This window comes from Lissotriton helveticus, chromosome 5_1, assembly GCF_964261635.1.
Source record: "Lissotriton helveticus chromosome 5_1, aLisHel1.1, whole genome shotgun sequence".
Taxonomy (NCBI): Eukaryota; Metazoa; Chordata; class Amphibia; order Caudata; family Salamandridae; genus Lissotriton; species Lissotriton helveticus.
The window spans coordinates 141,459,610-141,481,663 of record NC_136065.1 but is presented as its reverse complement, the minus strand read 5'-3'; the positions used below and the strand labels follow the sequence as shown (position 1 = coordinate 141,481,663).

Below are 22,054 nucleotides of genomic sequence, written 5' to 3'. Positions count from 1 at the left end.
CTCCCTGCGGCTGTTAAAAAAAGCCTGCAAATTGGCAGAAAGGGACTGGCGGAAACTCTACGATGCTAAGAAAAAGAAGCTTTATTTGGCGAAAATCAAATTTATCACAAAGCAGTATGTAGAGCCCGTGCTGCCTACTATGTTCAGGAATTTAGTAACAGCTCCAATCCGTCCAAACTTATTTTTAAGGTCCTTAAGGACCTGACAGCCTACAGAGCCGCTGTGTCAGAAATTTGTTCAGCGACCCACTGCGAAGACCTGGCTTTGTTTTTTATTGAAAAGGTTCAAGCCATTTACCGTGCTTTTTCTAGTCCTGAGCCGGTTGTTGAGCCTACTGACCTTTTATTGACTGATAGTCATGCCCTTGTCTCCCTGCCTAATCTATCGTTGGAGACGTTTCGCATGTTGGTCAGCAGGGTAAAATCTGGTTCCCCTACTGACCCCCTGCGTCCAGCTCAGTTTAAAGATTCAGCAGACTTCTGTCTTCCCCCTTTGCTCCATCTTATTAATCTTTCCCTCTCTTCTGGGGTCGTCCCAATCAAATGGAAACAGGCTGTGGTGACACCTATACTCAAGAAGGTCACCTTGGACCCTCTTAAACTTGAGAGCTACCGCCCGATTTCACTCCTTCCTTGGCCGGCTAAAATCACTGAGGCCTTTGTTAATGGGGTGCTATCTGAACATCTCACCAGGGCAGGTATTCTGGATCCATCCCAGAACGGTTTTCGTGCTGGCTACAGCACTGAGACCGCATTGCTCTCTATGACAGAATATCTTCGGTCCGTGCTTGATTCGGGTCAGACCGCGGCGCTGATCCTGCTGGATCTTAGCGCCGCGTTCGACACGGTCTCACATAAGATTTTAATTCAACGTCTTGGTGAGGCAGGCGTGTCGGGCACTGCACTCGACTGGTTCAGATCTTTTCTCGCTGACCGGAACTTTAAAGTGGTCACTCCACCATTTGAGTCGAAGTCCTATCCGTTGCAGCTGGGTGTGCCACAGGGTTCGTCGTTGAGTCCCACACTTTTCAATCTTTATGTGAGGCCACTGGCGGGTGTCGTCAAGCAATGGGGCATTACGATGGTCTCGTATGCTGACGACACTCAGCTGGCGGTCGTCCTGAGTGGCGACTCCGACCTTGATGCCCCCAGCTTCCTGAACGGACTCTCTGCAGTGGCCAGTTGGATGAATACCAACTGTCTCCAGTTAAATGCCAAAAAAACTGAGGTCATGGTCGTGGGCAAACGGGCCGATCTTTGGGGTGACATATGGTGGCCCCCTGAGCTGGGTGTGACCCCCATTCCTGTTCTGGAGCTAAAAAACCTAGGGGTATGGATGGATCCTGCCCTTAGCTTCACTGGACACACCAAAAAAGTGGCGGCCACCTGTTTTGGCATCCTGCGAGGTTTAAGACCTATTTTGAGGTTCTTTGATCCCTCCACCAGGCAGCTGATTGTACAGGCCTCTATTTTATCTCGGCTTGACTATGCCAGCTCGCTTCTATTGGGAGCCAATCAGGCAGAGATCACTCGGTTACAACGAGCCCAGAACGCCACAGCCAGAGCCCTGGTGGGCTTACCCAGATTCTGCTCAGCGGATAGTACCATCCGCTCGCTTCACTGGTTGCCTGTAGCACAGAGGATCCACTTTAAGACCTTGTGTCTCTCTTTTAAGATCCTCAAACTGGCCTCTCCCCAAAATCTTCAGAATCTGTTGGTGCCCTATGTCCCTGCCCGAAATGTGAGATCTTCAGGACAGAATCTGTTAACTGTTCCTCGGTTCAGGCTATGTAGAGCTGGCGGTCGGTCCTTTAGGTTACTGGCCGCAAAATTGTGGAACTCTCTTCCGCCCCATATTCGGGCAATGGATGAGCTCTTGAAGTTCAGGAGGGCTATTAAAACCCATCTTTTCTCTAATTTAGTTTAGCCTCCATGCAGTTCATCTCCTGCCGCTGCCGCTGTGTTGTGTTTGTTACTCTTGGATGCGCCGGGACGCCCCTTGGCTGGGGCATCCGTGCGCTATAAAAGTGCGCTTAACATAACATAACTTAAGGTACAATCCTCAGTGGGTCAAACTTGGTCTTGTGCCCAGCCTGTGCTCCTTCGCGGTTGGCCTGAACTTGTCACTTTGTCCTGGTCCAGTGTGGCCAGATACCCTCAGTTGACGCTTTAAGCCTTTTATTATTATTATTATTATTATTCTGAGTTTTGTATAGCGCCTGGTTACCAATAGGCATCCCAGCGCTTATCAGAACATAACACTACTAAGAAAAAAAAAAAAAAAAGGGCAGGGATTAAACGGAGAACAGAAAGGTTTTTAAAAGTTTACGGAACCTGAGAAGACTGGCTTCGGAGCGCAGTTGTAGGGGCAATGAGTTCCACAAGGAGGCCACATTTACTGAAAACCTTCTGCCACCAGTTCTTGCCTTTTTCACCCTACCAACATGAAGGAGATGCTGGTGGTCAGAGCGAAGGGAACGAGAGGCCTTGTAGGGCTGGACCATCTCCTCCAGAATGGGTGGGCCTACCCCGTGCAGAACTTTGTGGGCGATGCAGAGTGACTTGAATTTCACCCTGTCCCTCACAGGGAGCCAGTGCAGTGCCCTCAGCGCCGGGCGAGCAGATTGACGCCTAGGGAGACCCGTCAAAAGCCTGGCAGCCGCGTTCTGCACTTGCTGCAGTCTGTTCAGGGTAGATTCGGGTGCGCCAAGGAATAGCGCATTGCTGAAATCCAGCCGCGAGATGATAAGTCCCTGGATGAGAAGCCTTCGAGTGGCCACTGGGAGCAGGGGCAGAATCTTCTGGGCTGAACGGAGCAGGCCAAAACACACGCCAGCCGTCTTTTTGGCGTGGGTTTTAAACGATAGGTCCTGCTCCAGCCATACCCCCAAGCTCTTGATCTCCTGCTTGGGGGGGGGGCATCGGTCCCAGACAGTCTGGCCAGCTGCTGGGGGACAAAGATGGAGAGGAGTTCCCCAGCAGCATCAGTTCCGTTTTGGAGCCATTTAACTTTAGGGCTGAATTGCACATCCACGTGTAGATCTTTCCAAGACACGTGTGCAGCCGGTCGGGATGGTGCGCCGACTGGGAAAGGCCTACCACCAGCTGAGTATCATCAGCGTAACTGATGATTTTAATACCCAGCGGCCGTACCACATTCTCCAGGGGGGCCATATAAACGTTGAATAAGGTAGGGCTCAACGAAGAGCCCTGTGGCACACCACACTGGAGAGGGGTAGAAGATGATTTTTCCTGGCCTTCCCACACCTCAAATGTACGACCTTCCAGGAAGGAGGCGAACCATTTGAGGGCAAAACCCGTGACTCCCACCCCCGACAGCCGTTGGAGAAGCACCTGATGGTCCACGGTGTCAAAAGCAGCGCTGAGGTCCAGGAGGATCACTGCCACTGATCCCCCCGAATCCAGCATGCTCCTCGCATTCTCCACGACTGCTAGCAGGGTGGTGTCGGTCCCCTGACCGGGGCGAAAACCCGTTTGGGAGTCGCCCAAGAGGGAATTGGCTTCCAAGAAGTTGGAAAGGCGGCTATTCACCAGCTTCTCAGCCACCTTACTGATACCCGGCAGCAAAGAAATAGGCCGAAAGTTGGCAAGATCGGCGGGATCGAGGTTAGGCTTTTTCAAAAGAGCCTTGACCACCGCCCCTTTCCAACTGGGGGGGACCACCCCATGGGCAAGAGACAGGTTTATCAAGTCCGTCACAGGGCCGACGATAGTGGATGACACCTGTTTAAGATATTTAATAGGTGCTGGGTCTTTCGGGGAGCCGCTCTTCATAGATCTTAGCACCGACAAGACTTCCTCCTTATTGACTGGACCGAGGGAGGCCAGCTCCACCAATTGTGACTCAGGTTGAGAGCTGGGATTGTCCTCCAAAGAGGAGACCTCACCTAGCCGGGGAAGGGAAGCCAATATGTTGTCAATTTTGCTTTTAAAATACAAAGCCAGTTCTGTGCATTTTTTGCGAGGGTCCTCGTGGAGAACCTGAGGATCGGGGGCATTGAGAAGCTCCTTAATGACCCTGAATGACTCTTTGGAAGAGTTGGCCGCAGAGCCAATACGCTCTTCAAAGAATCCTGATTTTGCCACCCGAATAGCGGATTTATACCTGCTCAGGGCCGCACGATATTCTATACGACTCGCCTCACTCCAGTCTCTCCTCCAGAACCGCTCTAGCCTCTTGCATCCTTTCCTTTCCTTTTGGCGGTACTTTTATCTAAATCTTTAAAATTGCTTACATTTAATCCTACTGATTAGATCTTGTCTTTCTAGTGTCAAATAATTGATTACATTTTACTCCATTTTTCTAAATTTGTGTTACATTTTTCTTGTATTGTGTTTTCACTTTACTATTGTTTGAGTGCTGCATAAAATGCTTTATACATTGCCTCTAAGTTAAGCCTGACTCTTTATGTGCCAAACTACCAGAGGGTTAAGTAGAGGTTAATGTAGTGATTTTTGTGGTTCACCCTGAAAAGGATTGTGGCTGTTGCTTGAAAAGGGATCGCACCCACCAACAACCCAATTTCTTACAATTGGTTAATGGTAACACCTGTTAAGTGTGCTTTGATAAGAAAAGAAGCATGAAAAGACTTAGGAGGACAGGATCACTCCAACAACAAGAGTGCCAGCAGTTTATCTTCTGGACCAGAATTGTTTGTCTTACACACTTGGGAAACTACAAGACCGCCTCATGCTCTTGAGTGCAACTGAAAACTGTCCGGCCCCGCCAGGCCGTCTCTGACCCGGAGCCCTTAGCCACTAGAGTTAATAGGGTTAAGACCCCAGTTGTGAATAAGCCGATTTCGACCTGAGGAGCCCTTGTTACTGCTGATTACACATCTTCTGTATCTTTCTAATCCCTATATCCTTTAAGACCCTAGTTTCTGCAGGAACTGGAATGCTTCCCCCTGGAGTTGGTGGCCATGGCCGTAGATATAAACCGTGCAGGAGGTACTGTGGCACCAAGGCACGGATGTATTAAGGGTCCGCTCCCTAGGTCCAGCTGTTTTTGCACTACAAAACAAAGGATTGGCGGATCATATTCCTTTATTGCATATGGGCCCATGGCACCCTTGCTCTATCCTGCCCTCCCTCCCTTTTCTTTGTCCCGTCCCAAATAACCAATGAATTAATAAATAACAAGCATTTTCAATGCAATAGGTCTCGCATTTATGAGAGTTTGAGCTATTGGCATTGCAAATAACAATGCCTTTTATTTTTGTTTTAACATTGTCATTTACAATGCCATTAGCTTAAACTCGGGTAACTGCGAGACCTATTGCATTGCCAATGCTTGTTTTTAACTGGTAAAGAGTTGTTCCTTAGTGTTGCATGCCTTAGGAAAGCTATATTACATAAACTAACAGCAGCACTTCTAATGTCCCACCTAATGAACAGGCAGCTTCTGCCATCCAACTGTGTATGTGGGATATATGCCGAAAATGAGTTACTGATGGCTACTTTATTTCAGTTCGATTTCTCTGTACATAAAAGGTACATTTTGAGTTTGCTGGGTTGGTATTGCTTTGATGGCAAGTTTATGGAACGGAAACCATCAGACATTTTTAACATGGTTGGTAAATTCAACTATGAGTAAGAACTTCTTAATACACTCCAACTCAAGAATGGCTCCACAAATCTTAGATTGCCGAACAAGAATTTGGAAGCGATATTCCATATCGGTCCTGCTTACTAAGGGCGACAGACAACTAAATGTGATACAAATAAAAACAAAACATATAACATAAGAGCAGACTATGCTTGTGGCTTCACTGATATATAATTACAGAACACGCAGAATTCGCGGTGATGCCAATTTGAACAATCGGACCCTTTCCCTATAGGCCATATTGCACCATTTGGTAAAGGTCTTGTCCTATAGGTGTTCTCTGGCATCTTCTGAAATATATATTGTACACCTGTACTCCTCTGAACATACATTTTGGTTCCTATCTTGACAGAGACTTCGGACTGATCCCCTTGGCTCAAACAGGGCAGGTTGTTCTATCTGACCCAAACGTCGGCCGCTTCATACCTGAGCAGGTCTGTCCAGGTGTCAACTCAAGGGGATGGACTGGGACAGCCGCCAATCACAGGAGCAGGCCACAGCACAGTGTGGCCTGGATCCCATAGAGCAAAGGACAGCCTCGGGACCCGTGAAGACAATGATACTGGGAAGATGTCTCCACCGAGGGGAAGGCTCTAGTCCTTTGAATGATTCCGATGGTCTTCTCTCCCAGATCATTCGCCAGTCATTAGTCATGATCAAGACGTCTCCCTATAGATGTAATTGGCATGGGCGGCTTGCTGCTGGAACAAGGGAAAGTGGGGGAGCGCCATGCACGTGTTGTAGGCGCGTGGTGAGCGTGCACATCGGCGTGGCCTGCGTCTCATGCCCAGTGGCGGCGCCTGCAGACTTCGCCGAACTCTAATGGGTGCATGGCACCTGTATTACCGTCATAACCGCTCCGCTGAACCCAGACTCCTTTCTTCCACCCTGCGCACCAGCTAGGCTCGGGGACATGGAGAATATGAAGCTTAAGTTTCCACCCTCTGCCGCAGTTTGGAGAGGACTTGGAGGTAAGAACCCCCGAGGTGCTGCTGCTGATCAGGGGTGTTGTGGGTACTTGTGAATGATGCCAAGGTGTGCTGTGATTGCCGGAGAGGAGCACTTACTTCGGTGCGCGTTGACGAGCCGTGGAGCCGACGGAGAAGGGAAAGTGAAAGTAACGCTGCATGAGGCTTGCGAGGACGGAAGGGGGATAGGAGATGGGCACATCGCGATACGTGCGTGTTCACGGGCACGTTCACGACCTCCATTCGACCTGCGCATGCCCATCTCCTGTCCCCCTTCCGAGGCTAGTCAGCAACAATAGATCTCGTTGGCCACAGCGCCTCGCGCTGGGTTGCCAGGTGCGAGATCTAAAAATGAAGTACTGTCTTGAAAAGCAAGTCACTATTTCAGGCAATATGCCTGTATGTTGACAGTAGCCATAATAGTAACTCTGCCTGTTAACCCAAGAACATTTTGATTCAGAATGAATCTGTAAAAACGTTCGCTGTCCATGTCCTGGACTCTGCCCCGTGTTGGGAACCCCACCTGCCCCGTGTTCCTGGGTCCCTGTGTTCTGCTGTTGACGTCCGTGGCATGCTGGCACTGATGAATTAAACTAATTATTGTCTCGGCATAAAGTGCTGTAAATGACACCGTTGTCAGGCTTGACACCTGTAGGATCTAACTTCTACTTAAACATCTTGCATGAGTTCTTACAGTTACTCTGAAAACGAAAGTTCCTTCTCCTGCCCGGCTGCAGCCGGAGGTAGGTTGGGTGGAGGCCTGATCTGTTTTTCATGACTGCCTTACTCCGGTGTGCAGGAAATAGGGAGAACTCATTATGTCATTTCCTCCAGTATGTCTTTCACTGGAGGGATAGAACGTCGAAGATAAGACATGGAAGGCCTTTATACTGCTGTAAAATGAAAACCATGTACTGAAAGTGTGGAGGGGGTGTGTGGGTGGGGTGTCGCGGAGAGTTGAAACTATCCTTACATATACTTTTGGTTCTGCTACGTATTTGTGCATGCAAAGACACACACACACACACACACACACATTCTGAAAGAGAGGGCCAGTCCTTTGACCTCGGAGCCTTCATCGTTTCTGACCAGGCTCACACTCCTTCTCGTAAGTGCTAACAGCGTCACCATCTTCGGTAGGTCACACTGCCTCTCTGACTGTCCCACCTACCACCCTGCCCCATTCGATGCTCGCACAGCGCCCTGTTCTATCCCCCTCCCAGGCCGATTCAATGCACCCACAGCACATACCATTCCTCTTTCAATATGTCAGGCCCACTCAATAGCCCCCCTGTCACAGCTCACTGTCCTTTCTACTTCCAAGACCCATTCATTGTCCCCACAGCAAAGCCCACAGTCCCATGTTTCTCCCAGCCTCATTCAGTGTCCTCGCAACACAGCCCGCCACGATCTCCCAGGCCCGTACATTCATTTTTCCCACCGAGCAGCCCACTGTCCCATTGGTCTTCCAGCTTCATTCATTGTCTACGTTGCCTCCAGGCCTCGTTTATTGTCCGAACAGTCTACGGTCCCCACTACTCCAAGTACCATTCATTGTCCCCATGACACCGGTCACTGTACCGTCAACATCCAAGTCCAATTCATTGTCCTCATGGCACAGTCCATTGTCCCTTCTACTTCCCAGCCTCCTTAACTGTCCCACGGCACAGCCCACTGCCCCTCAACCTCCTGGACTCCTTCATTGTCCCCAAGGCACCGCCCACTGCCCCCTCTGTCTCCCAGACCCATTTAAAGTCAAGAACGTGCAGACACAAATTCACTTTCGGTAAATTGAAGAATACCATAACTGGATTTCACGATATGAATCGGAGCTCTGCATAATTGTATGTAAAACAAATAATAATACAAAAACGTGTTTTTAATGTAGTGGTAAAAAATTCAAGGTATCCCAGTACATTTATGAATTATACACAAGTATGTATTAACCCTACTTTATCCATTACCATAACCTCTGTTACTCCCTCGTTAATCCATACCCTAACCTTTTCTTCTTTTCCACCATTTTGCTGCTTCCATTTTACTAAAGGACACTCGCTACCCTCATACCACCTCTCAAGCCACCCTTTTCCCACACCTTCTTACATCACCTCTCTATACCATCATTTACAACTTACATTACTCTAGCCCTCCACTATAAAGAACCTACCCTCACCTCCTCGCTTCAAAACAGTAAAACTAATCTTAGACTATATCTGACACTAATATTAACTCAACCCTTACATTTAACCCAACCCTAACTCTTACCTCAAGCCTAACCCAAACCTACATTCCATTAATAACTCTTACCCCAACACTAACCCTTACACATTGTATCATTCCTCACTTACTCTACCCCTAGCCCTAATGACAAAACTTAACCTAAACCTGAATTTCTTCTTAAACATAACTTGGCCAACCCAAACTCTTATTCCATTTCTCTTTCCCCAACCCGTTAGCCTACTTCTACACCTTACATCATTCCTGCACCTTACTTTATCTTTAGTCCTAACCATTACACACAACCCAAAGCTGAGCTTCTCCCTAACTCTTACCCCAAACCAATCTCCTATTACATTTCCAACTCTTACTCCAATCCTTACATGTACACCTCACATCATTCCTCACACCACACCTTACTTTAATCTTAGTCCTAACTACTACACATAACTCAAACCTGAGCGTTTCCCTAAAGTTTACCCCAAGCCCAACCAGAACTCCTATTCCATTTCTAACTCATACTCCAACTCTTACTTGTACACCTTACATAATTCCTCACATCACACCATGCTGCCCTAGCCCTACACATAACCTAAACCTAGCCCCGAACTTCCCCCTAACTCTTATCCCGAATCTAACCCAAGCCTTTATTCCATGTCTACCTCATGCTCCAATACTAATCCTTACAATTATTGTAGTAAGGAATATTGAATCCTAAATATCGACGGGCGACAATATCGTGTCCATAATATTAAGGAGCAAATTATCCAATAGGTAAGTGCATTGACGGAGGTAAGTAGTTACTATTCTTAACTCCCCACCTACGTTCCATAAAGGTACGTATATGTGTAGTTAGGTATAGAATATGTATGGAAATTTACCTTTCAATATTTTCTTCCCCCATATTGTCGTCACAATATCGTGACCTGTCAATAGTTTGGATTCAATATATTGCCAGCCAACAGCCCTTGCTCCTACACACACACCTGACAGAATCCCGAACACCACACCTTACTGTAACTCTAGCGCTAAACACCAAGGTATTACCTCATCTTTACCCTGAACCTCTCCCTAACTCCCACCCCAAGCCTAACCCCGATTTCCATTCATAGTGGTAGGGGGAGATGAATTCTCAACCTCTGGAGTTGTGCTGAGCCCATTGTGCTCACTGTTATCTTCGGCCGAGGTGCACCTGTGTTTTTTTTCCTGTGCCCAGTTCATGTTTCTGTGTTCTCTACTCTGTTCCTTGTTGTTCTTGCTTGTGTTTGGTGTTAATCTTGAGTATTATTGTTACCAAGGGTGCCAGTTAGATTCTGAGGCTTGTGCCTGTTGCACAGAGACACACCCAGCGCTCTTTCCCCAACAGGGCTGTTGGCTGTCTCCCTCAACTCTGAGATTAATCTTTTTGTCGCCTTATAAAATATTTTTTTCCAAGAGAGATCATTCTTCAAAGAGCATACAAACTATCGTTCAAGATAGTTTGTCTATCATTTCCTGACTTGTATATTATTGTTGTTTGTGTTATCTTTCTACTCTCCTTTACAGGTTTCCAAGTTCATGTCCATTTACCAAGCTTTGTCCTGAACTAAGCTAGTTTCCAGATGACACAATCAAACACAAAAGTGGTTGTGCCTGTTCTTCGAGAAAGAGGAATATAGGGAGACAAATCACAAATGAAGAAATGACAGGGAAGGGAGTCCCACCCGAAGGCTGGTACTTTCACTCTCTCTGTTCTCGTTAATTTTGTCCACTGATATTTCATCACACTCCAAATAATGCTGGGTCTGTTCCAAGACCTTTTCCAAGGCCGAACATGAATATTAACGAGTTGGTGCAATGTCAATATAAAGTCTAAGGTTTAGTTCCTTTATTTGGTATTCTTCGTAAATTACATGTGGTAAAGGAGAGAGAAGGGAATATTCCCTCTTTCAACAGTGACAAATTATGTGACTGCAGTTTTGTTAACCTTTATGGATGCCTCCTTGTCACAATGACGTTTTCCTTAGTAACTCTAAAATCACTCCTCTGTTACAACCCTGCAGAATTTCCTAATTCTAAACCTTATCATTCAAAAACAAGTAATTATTGTGCTTCCTCATGGCAGTGTGACTCTTACAGAAGCACACACTGCTGAAGACGCGTCCTATTTTCTGGTACATCACATCCCCACCTTTCATTTAACAATCATTAATTCGACTGACGGCCTCATTTGAATTTGGGTAACAGAAAATCATCAGATTTGTGAAGGGAGCAACAAAGCTTTCGTTGGAGAATTCTCCTCTTATGAAAAACTCCATAGAAATTCCCTCCATCACAGGAATAGCAAATCTGCTGACAATTGTCCAATGGCGGAGCCTCCTCCAAAGAAAGATTCACCACTCCACAAATCCCAGAATTTTCCTTTGCCACCCATTTCTGAATGAGGACCGAAGATTCTCACAAGCCCCTATGATAAATTAGTCACAGAATTACCCACATAAACTCTGATAATCTCACTTGTTCAGGCAAACGTGATGGTAAACTCTAAAAAATAAATAAAGCGATTGAGAATGAACATCACAGCACGCTACAATAGTTGTGATTTGTGCTTTCAGGGGGTCCGATCATCCAACGGAGAGGCGGCAGACAAAGAAAGGCGAAGAATAAAGAAGAGCTTCGAAGACTATCGAAGGTTAGCCCTGGCAGGGAGATTCTGCTTGATTTGGTTTTCGAAAAGATCACACTACGCAGGCTTCATCCATTCTTAATCTTTGACTCAACAGCCTGTTTGTCTAAATATCTAATGCACGTCTGCCTCACTATGTGTCTTTCTATCTGCTTGCTCATATTTAGCTAGCTTTCTCTCTGTCTAGTTTCATGCCTTTATTGCTAACTACTTAGCTCGCTCTGCTTCTCTCTTTCTCCATTTCCAAATAGGGTATTTTTATCTCTAGCTCTCGAGAGTCCTTACTGAGGTGTTGCCTTCATTCTTGCATCCAGTCCAGTGCTCCCTCACTTTAAATGAGTGCCATGAAAGTATAGTGGCTAGGGGCAGCTCCTTCATGTTGGCGGAGGACCGTTGCCCCACTGCTTTCTTGCAGTGCAAGAAGCAGAAATATAAAATGGTATTATAAATACCATTTTATGTTTCTGCTTTTCGCACTGCGAGAAAGCAGGAGGGTTTGGTTGGGGGCGGGCGGGTCTACATTTATGCACTAGGGCAGGAGAGGAGTGGCTTGCCCACTCTGAGGGCACTGACTGTTTGGTCGGCCCCAGAGCCGACCAAACCAGACATACGCACTCTGCATTTTCTCCATGTAGGCCCCGTAGATTCCTGTGTAGTTGGCGTCCCAGCCAATCACAGCGCTGCCATTGCAGCATTGTGATTGGCTTATGGGAGGGAGGCTGCCTGCTTCCTGTTCCGTGGGTCCCGGCCAGGAGCTGAGATGGAGCGGGACCCAGGAAGGTACTTTTTTTTATTTATTTTTTTATTAAACCACCCCCCACACCCCCCACCCCCCACGTGAACCCTGCGTGATCAACCTGCACCCCTTCCCGCACCCTATTATGAGTTTATGGGGAGTAACATAAGGATTTCGGTGTTTAATACATTAAAATCCACATATTAAGATAAATACTGTATACTTTTCCCATGTTAAATTTCGGCAGGTTTGACCTGCTTAAATTTAACGAGACGTTCAGTATCGTCTAAATTGTAATTCCAAACAGTGCTTAATTTGACCCCGTGGTTTCCAGGGCTCGGACCTGGCACTTCATTTTCAACACTGGTGCTTGTGACAGTCTGCCAGAGGTGGCGCTGCCTGGCTTATTTAGAGATGACCACAACAACAGTTAGTCATTTTTAATGTATATTGAAATAATAATTATTACCTGCTGTCCAGGCCATCCTTTTAGCTCTGGAGGCTGAAATAGTCAGAATTGCCACACCTGTAAGAGTGTGATAGTAAGGAGTTGTGTTGTTACTATCATTGGCAGCATCGCAGGGGCAATGTGTGGTGCAAGCTGCCACCTGACGAGAGCCCTGACTGGAGTTTACGCAGGTGTCGGAATAGACCGACCACATCATAACCCGGCCCACAGCTTTCCTTAAAAGAAAGCTTTTAGACTGAATCTGTTTTCAATGATAGTGTGAGAATTAATCGTATGTACAAAAAAACTTACCATGTATGTCAGAAAGGTGAAGCTCTGTGTTGGCCCACCAGAGGAATCCTGCAATCAAAATGGTCTCCAATATGGCATGTTTCAGATCTTGCTGCATAAGGTGTCGGGTAAAGCATGTCAAGAAATAGGGGGGGAAGGTGTATTTACCATTGGTTTGTAGCCTCTGATGGGCTCTGTTAATCAGATTAATCTCTGGGAGCAAGCTGTGCAGGTACTACATAAGGTGCGAGCAGTGTCGTGGGCATGCGAGTACCGTTGTGGAGGAATTAAATAGATAGTGCAAGGCAGGAGCCATAAAACATGTTGAATCAGGGGGTTGGTTGCAGCTGATACTGCGTTCTTTTTTCAACTTGTTTGTGTCCACTTAGGGCGCAGAGGGAATTATTAAAAAAACATGTTGGAATCCTAAGATTTTGAACGCAGGGTTGAAGGTTTGCATTTTTACCTACTACCTGATGCATATGAATAAAGCAGGAAGTTTTGTGACCTCTTGCGAATGTGCATTTTGCAAACTAGCTGATTACAACCCATTAAGGGACAGATTTACCGGTTTCTCACATAGCTCAGTGCAGCAGCCGTATTTACAGAAATATGTCACTCTTCTCCCCTCTGCCTAATCCCGGCACAGAAATGTGCGGCCATGCGCCACGGACACACCTTTGCACCATAGTGCAAAGGTGCCTCCATGAGTCTACCATAGGTTTTGTACTGGGAGGAACCCTTCCAGTACAAAATACTATGCTTAGACGAACTTAACATTCCCCCACTTTGCATATGTGCTGTACTGTACAACACACATACAAAGTTGGAAAATAAAGGAGAAAACAAGTTTTCTCCTTCTAAGCGCCTATCTGAAATGGGCGCTATTTTCTGACGCTGAACAATGTCTACTTTTGAATGTACATATAGTTTAGCATCAGAGACCTTGAGTAGTTGCTTGGGAACGCCCATGCACCACTCGTGAAGGGCCTCCTTGGCACTAAGTAATGCAAAGCAGCGCTATGTGTTGCTTTTCATTACTTTCAAATGATTTTCCAGCAAAAAAACAGTTTCACACTGGAAAGTAAACAGGTAACAAAAGATTTAGCTTTTTACTTTTGTTACACAAACACAGCGTTAAATCTTAGTAAATAGACCCCTCTGTGTGCAAAATTACCGATTGGTTTTCAAACTGCATTTTGCACATCAGGCCCTACATTCCTTATGCTGTTTTCATCACTTACCATCAAAATACCATTATAATTATTTTATGGTAAATTATTAAGGGGGAACTTCCACTAAATCATTTTTTGTGTCTCATTCTAGAAAGAAGTTGATGAGATCAAAAGGTGGTACACGCAAGGCAGAAGACTTGGACAACACAACAGGAAGTGACACAGATGGCTCCTGACAAAAACAGAAAATAGTGCAGAGAAGACTACACGCTTGGCCCCTGAAGAAGGGTGCAAAGGACGACTTGGCGTATAGTCCTGAACAATCCTGCCATTTAATGTAGTAACTGATTAGATCAGCGCTCTACGAGGGACAGACGGATACTATTGCAGATGACACCTATTTATTTCAAATGTAATTAGACAGCAGCACTGTTTTATAGGTCTTTTTTACATTAGCTGTATTGTAAATAACTTTCATATATTGTGGATTGATTTCTAAATGTTTTGCAAGCTTTCCTACGTGGATTTGATCTTTTTTGGAGGCGAGAATAGCCCCTACTTGGATTGGATCAGGCTATTTCTGACGAAGATGTATTTCAACACTTCTTAGAGGCACTTTACAATGCACAGTGCGTTGGGCAATAACCACACTGGTACAGAGCTCAGCCGCATGTGGTTAAATGGTGACGGGCGGCCCAGTGGAGGAGGCTGGCTCACAGAAACCAGGATGGAACAGTACGAGACAGGACTGCACGTTTTACATATTTGCTAGTGATTTTTTTCCAAGTGCCAGAAGTAGGACCAGAATCCAGGTCTGCTTGTTCGACATTCAGCCATTGTGTATGTAAACCACATCTCCTCGCATGTGTACTATCAAGAACAAAATGTGTGAACCATGAATAGCAAAAAGTCATACTGGAGGTTTGGGACAGTCATGGAAATCCTTGCGACTTGCAATGTACTCAGTATTTGGTAAATTAAAGTAGACTGCATACATTTTGTAAATACCGCCTCCTGTTTTAGTACTTTTAAAATAAATATCTGAAGATGGTTCCCATTCAGTTTGAAGACAGTTGAAGTTTCAGAACAAACTCACCACTTTTTAGAGCACTTTATGTGCTGTTGTTCCCCATCTTTTTCACTTCCATTCTTGGTAGTGCCTGGCCACCTTCATACCATTGCCACTAAGCTCCACAAGATGGACACCTCCCTGTCCCCTGGAGCCACAACGGTTTTAATATAAATAGCTCAGACTTTTTGTTTTTTTTAAAGGCAAGAAAGAGGGGTGGATACTCTCATCATATAACTTGTCACCCAAGCATCATCAGTCACCATGGCAACACTGGCTTCTTCTTCACTAGTGGTGAGTCCCTGTATGACCATACTCCCCATATCCCCCTCTATGGGTAACCTAGGAAGCTTTTACCTACTTTAGTACCATTGGATGGCAAGCATAACCACTTGCATTAAACTTGGGCAACAATTGCAAAGTGATGACTGAAGCCAACCACCACAGCCTTTGAACATAAATTCCAGTTGCTGAAATTGTTCACCCAGATGTCGAAAAGAAATAAGCCTGTGACACAGCCATCAAACCTTGTATACTGCCAGTACAGTTCTTGCCCATCACTGCCAGGCATTCGGCCCAGTCTCCCCAAAGCTCTTTAACTCCACATCCTCTGCCCCTGAATTAACATTTCAATTACCAATGCCAAACGACAGCAAAACACCTTCAGCAAACTAGTGGCAGGCCTGAAGCTAGTGAAATCATCTCCATGATCTCACCACCCAGCCCCTGACATGCAATTACAAATGCCAGCACCAAGGAAAGCTGCCTTCCTCCTACGTTATACCACTTAGCCTACATCTGGCAAGAAACATCACCCCCTTCATCCACATTTGGTCACAGTCCCAAGGCCGGTGGCTCCAGCCTCAACCATAGCACAACAGGTTGATCATAATCCGTAAGTCCTGGCACTAAGGATAACTGCCTTCCTTTATTCTGTAGACACGGCCATCTCGCATCCAAGATACTTCTACGCCCCAGGTTGTAGGACTCTGAGGGTCCACTGTTCTCTATATGTATCTCCCAGTAAGGAGAACCGTTCCACCTCCTGACCTACAGGAGTGCTTCTAATGCCAAGACTGCTATGCAAAATCATGACAATCCAAGACCTGATCACAAACAACTCTGTAAACTGCACAGCCCTCCCTACACCCCGGTGAAGGCTAATTGCAACATCTTACTCAAAAACAGGGCTTCTAGATAAGGAGACACTGGACATCCTAGTCAAGAGCACCAGAGGGTGCAAGGTTACTTCAAGGAAGATACTTCAAAGATTTACTCTTCATGTGTATCGTCCGTGTCTTCATCTGCATCGAGGTATTTCGGCCTTAAAATCACCACTCTGCCTTTCCAAGGATCCTATAAACGTTGCCTAACACCTGCTGATTCTCTCTCAATTTAATTTAATTGTATACCCGAATGTATGAGTTGGCAGTCTCTCTAAAGGAATAGTGTGATGCAGTTAACCTTGGCATCTCACAAAATGCACCAGAGCCTTCTCCCGCTGGAGCGCTACAGCCTTGAACCCCCACTTTAACAGTACAGTTGCAAATCAATCCATGCAAATCCCTGTCTTTCTGTCTCTCATATCCCCCTATGTCCATGTATGTAATTACCAGCCTTTCTCAGGGACTGTTATAAAACAGGGGCTAACCCAATTGTAGTCAAAGGACCTGGGTATCGAGTGTTATAGTCAACAGTTGGTTCTAGACAATAATTCAACATACAAAACCAATTTTTTATATAATAGTCTGCTTCGAACGATTTCTTTTAGTCACCTTTGGATTAAATCACTATGACTAATATAGAACAATACATGCTAGATATAATAGCCCCAAAATGTATCAATTGGTACAAGAGAAACACACCTGAAACCAATAAGTCTCAACAAAGTCCATGAGACTTTCTTATTTAATATACATTTTGTAAATAGCAATTATAAAATACAATTATATACAAAAGGGGTTCCAATATCATTGAAGTGCACAGAAAAGAGTGAGAGTAAGTGCTCATGTGATTGATCAAGAGGATCAATGAAGAAGAGTGAAAATAATTTATGTACAAAAACGAGCCTGCCCTAACTCAAAAGCTCGCACAAAATGTAACTCTTTTTCGCTGGCACATGGATGACAAGTCCTCCTGTATTCCTTAGTTTGCAACAAAAGGCAAAGGGAAGGGGGGGGGGGGGGGGCGGGACAGGAAAATGTAGGTGCAGGCTCCAAAGGAAATTGTCGACGTTTCGACCCAAAGCAGAAAAACGGGTAATTGGATTCCTCAAGGACGGGTCTTCATCAGGACGGGGCAAGGGAGAAGGGGCGAAGGGTTTCTCAATGTGCACGTAGGTAAAGTAACCCCAATATCAGTGGGCACCCTTGTGTGGTGTGCCACTTGTGCGATGTTAATCCGCACCCAAATGGTTTATCACTGTGCTGAATTTAGCACCACGAGTCGTCCCACGGTAGCGTTCTGCCGTTTGTATAGTTTGTTTACTCAAGTCGATTGCACGACTTCGGAGGAACAAATCTTCTCCTTCTCAAGCAGTCGATAGCTCCGTACTGCCTCTGTGAAAAGCACTTTTCACAGAGGCAGTACGGAGCTATCTGATATTGGGGTTACTTTACCTATGTGCACATTGAGAAACCCTTCGCCCCCTTCTCCCTTGCCCCGTCCTGATGAAGACCCGTCCTTGAGGAATCCAATTACCCGTTTTTCTGCTTTGGGTCGAAACGTCGACAATTTCCTTTGGAGCCTGCACCTTCCTTTTTTTTTTTTACCCCCCCCCCTCCCCCCCCCCCCCTTCCCTTTGCCTTTTGTTGCAAACTAAGGAATACAGGAGGACTTTTCATCCATGTGCCAGCGAAAAAGAGTTACATTTTTTGCGAGCTTTTGAATTAGGGCAGGCTCATTGTTGTACATAAATTATTTTCACTCTTCTTCATTGATCCTCTTGATCAATCACATGAGCACTTACTCTCACTCTTTTCTGTGCGCTTCATTAATATTGGAACCCCTTTTGTACATAATTGTATTTTATAATTGCTATTTACAAAATGTATATTAAATAAGAAAGTCTCATGGACTTTGTTGAGACTTATTGGTTTCAGGTGTGTTTCTCTTGTACCAATTGATACATTTTGGGGCTATTATATCTATCATGTATTGTTCTATATTAGTCATAGTGATTTAATCCAAAGGTGACTAAAAGAAATCGTTTGAAGCAGACTATTATATAACAAATTGGTTTTGTATGTTGAATTATTGTCTAGGACCAACTGTTGACTATAACATTTCTCAGGGACTGATCATGCCGTCATCAAATTTTTACTTGAGTAAACATTCTACACTAGGGCAATCCAACATTGAGGCAGAACCCACCCACTTTCAAAGAGTATCGCAAAATGTCAGCCTACGACCTTTCAGGAAGTGTTTTAGGAAACAGACAAGCGCTTAGTGGATGCCCGTATGGTGCTATGAAATACCCGACAGTCTCCAACAACTGAAGGGGAGAAGCAATTGGAAAACACTGCCTTAAGTCACAACTGCCCAGTAATCAAATGTCCTGCCCTTGTCACCATGAAGAATGTAATCACACAAACCTTCCTCAAGATCAGAAAAGAGCAGAATCAAGACTGAAAACAAAACCCGGAAACTCATCCAAGGAATTGTTCATGATCTACCACAGACCTGCCTCATCACCAGTCCCATCCCATCATATGCTGTGCAACAAACAAATGTCATTCTTCAGAGACAAAATACTAATTGTCCATTCTGCCAATAATTGACATAAAATCCACTGATTCCCTATTGTAATTTTGTTTCCTTGATAAAATGTAGTTGATACTTTTGTATAGTGTTTTGTCTACATACTTTTATTTTGAAAATGTTAATATTATTTATTAATAAAACATACCAATGTGTCTTTTTATCCGTCTTATGAATCAGATGCCGTTAGTCCTAACAGTTTTTGAAATGTGATTGTATTTAATGCTCTATTTTATGCATAAGCAACCAGAAATGAACCCGCTCCACCAATAGCAATGGTGCCAGTCGGACTGACATTACCTGAGGATCCGACATGCCCCCTCTGTACCTTAATCTACCCTCGACCCAAGGGCCAGAGATACTTACAAATCACACAACACAACGCAGCAAACAAAGTTGCTGCGCTCTATTGCATGAATAAGAAGTAGCAGGACAGTGCTATATTTACTATGATGTGGCGTTGTTACTGTCATTCCCTACACCTGCCCACTTTTGGCTGCCTTGCACCACACACATACTCTTGCATTACAGTGCCCAGGATAGGTTTTGTACTGGAAGGGGTATCCTTTCAGTAGAAAACACTAGTCATAGACACTGTTTCAAGCTTTTCTAACTTTGCATGAGTACTATACAAGCTTTTGTCTCAAAGCTGTGTCTACACTTTTTTAGTGGATAGGGCTTTGCATCAAAAACCAAGGGTGGTTGCATGGGACTGTCTATGTAGAACCCATGGGACACCCCCTTGACGCAAAGTAGGGCAAACCAGTACTTTGCGTTACTGCAAGACTACTTTCCAGGACAAATCAAGATTTGTGCTGGAAAGTACATCTAATTTTAAGACAATGAGCCAGTTTGCACCACTTTTTGTGCCACAACATCAGCGCAAAGCCTTAATCAATCTGGCACAAAGAGGGTAATATGGCCCATATCTTTGGTATTTTCAAAGATAGACCCAGTAGCCGTTATGCCAGAGTCGCCAACCTAGGCCTAACAATTCTAGCCCTAGCCATCACTTCCTCATTACCTCTTGGAAACATGACATTACCAAGCTCAATGTGAAGAAATCCAGCAAAGAACCGAAATAATACCTGCCAACTTTAGACCCATCTCAGACCTACCTTTCTGAAGACCAGGGCTTTACCTTTTTGTTACTCTAATTAGTCATGCTCATCATCAGCAAAAGTTTACTTTTCTATTACAGCCCATAAAAATCATATGCAATTGAATGAAACAAAGTTACATAAAGACTAGTTATCAGTCAACACTGCAAAACAAGTGTTATCATTGGAAGTTACAGTGATGGCATTTGTGGTGCCTAAACACATAATTTATAAAACGTAATAAGAGGAGAAAATATACAAAAGCCCTCCCAGCCCAGCTATTCAGCTCTCTGTGCTTCCTACTGATATTCTAGGTGCACGGCAAATATCCAGATGTTGCAAATAGCATTATATGAAGCATTCTTCATTTAATATCAAGTAAGGCATCTGTTTATTTGCTATAGTACAAATTTGTACAGGGAAGTATTTGGCACTTTCTCTTTAGGTGTACCATTTACAACAGATAAGTAATGAGCAAGGCATAACTTTCAGTGGGCATGCGTCCTCTTACAAATACAATATGCTAGGGGTAAAATATACAAGTGAATTTTGATGTATAGCACATTTACAGCAGAAGGTCCCTTGACACCATATACACATCAAGACCTAATTCATGGCTGTTTTGGAATTTATTTGACTCTGGAACTTACCCAATAGTCTTTCTTCAGTGCTAGTATGTTATTTTGAGAGACCGAATTGGGCAGGTGTCAGTTTAGAACTGCCAAAAGTGTATACGTAGAAAAACAACTGTAGAGTAGACCTTTGTTTTAAGCCACTGAGTGATTTGAGTGCATCCTAATGTAGCCCAAATCCTCTGTGACCTTTAAACTTTACTGTACAGTTTCTTTTGTGCAACACCTACTTTAATCCAGAAGTAGACCGGCCATGCATAACCATTCTTTTCCCAGTAATCGTCCCTGCCTTGTTTCATACAACCCATAACCAAAGGGGATGATGGACGGAGTGCTTGAGCAAATCAAACACTCGCCCCCAGTCAACTGATCTGGGATTAATCCATCATCTTTCTTTAGCTCACTCCACTATCCCAGTTCAGACATGGCCATATGCAAATCAGTCTGACCCTATGCCTCATGGGAACAGTCAAGCCCGAACTGCCAAGCCATGTCTTCCCTGGACCGGAAACCAGTATCGTGGGACTGGTTTCGGATTCATAATCCTCATCAGCCAAGCTATCTTGAATCCAGTGGTAGAGTGAGCAAGGGACCCACGTCTGGGCATACCCTGCCAACTCGGGGCGAACAAAGCGATACCAAAGGGGATGATGGACAAAGTGCTTGAGCAAATCAAACACTCACCCCCAGTCAACTGATCTGGGTTTAATCCATAATTCTTTAGCTCATTCCACCACCCCAGTTCAGACATGGCCATATGCAAATCAGTCTGACCCTGTGCCTCATGGGAACAGTCAAGTTGTTTCATACAACTGGCAACCTATCACTCCACTGTGGAGAGGATATTTTGGGGATGATATGTAAGATTTACAATTGTTTTCCATCATTCCTTAACAACCAGACCGATCAATCAAACTTTGTTCCTTAATCTCCGGAGCATTCACATGACCTGAGTGGTACCACACATATTCGTATTATTCACAGTCTGCTTCATTGTCCTTCCTTGCACCCATTTTTGAACCACTTAATATCTCAGGTACACCTATAATGTGAAAGTACATCAACCATTGGCAGTTTGGGAGGGGTCACCAATAGATCAAGGACTGCTGGACACCCGTTCGGGAATGGACACTTCTAGAAAAATTGCTCCTCTGTATGCCCAGAGATGCTGATCTTGGGGAATTTACAGGCTTTACTGGCCCTTGAACCATTTGACCCCTTTATGTCAATATTGACTCAGTCATAGGCTCTCTATAGCTCCCTTCCCAGGTTGCCTATATATAATTGGTGAACTTAACCCATATACGAAGATACAGTAGCAAAACCTTACTTTCTCAAGTACTTCCTGAGCACTTGATATCCTCGC

The 22,054-nt window shown here is 45.0% G+C and overlaps 1 protein-coding gene across 4 annotated transcripts in view; it reads left to right on the top strand.

Annotated features, from left to right (window-relative positions):
* CARD9 (caspase recruitment domain family member 9) overlaps positions 1 to 19,117 on the top strand; it is a 260,551-nt gene extending 241,434 nt beyond the window's left edge. For 2 of the 4 annotated variants that reach the window (XM_078641907.1, XM_078641906.1), the window contains 2 exons: positions 11,408 to 11,484; positions 14,280 to 15,133. In XM_078641907.1, coding sequence (XP_078498033.1) covers positions 11,408 to 11,484; positions 14,280 to 14,348 — 146 coding nt within the window. In that variant the 3' untranslated portion in view covers positions 14,349 to 15,133. Of the gene's footprint in view, positions 1 to 11,407; positions 11,485 to 14,279; positions 16,872 to 18,460 lie in introns of those variants that run through there. The other 2 variants (XR_013594687.1, XM_078641905.1) reach the window with 2 other exon arrangements.
* Positions 19,118 to 22,054: the final 2,937 nt, after the last annotated feature.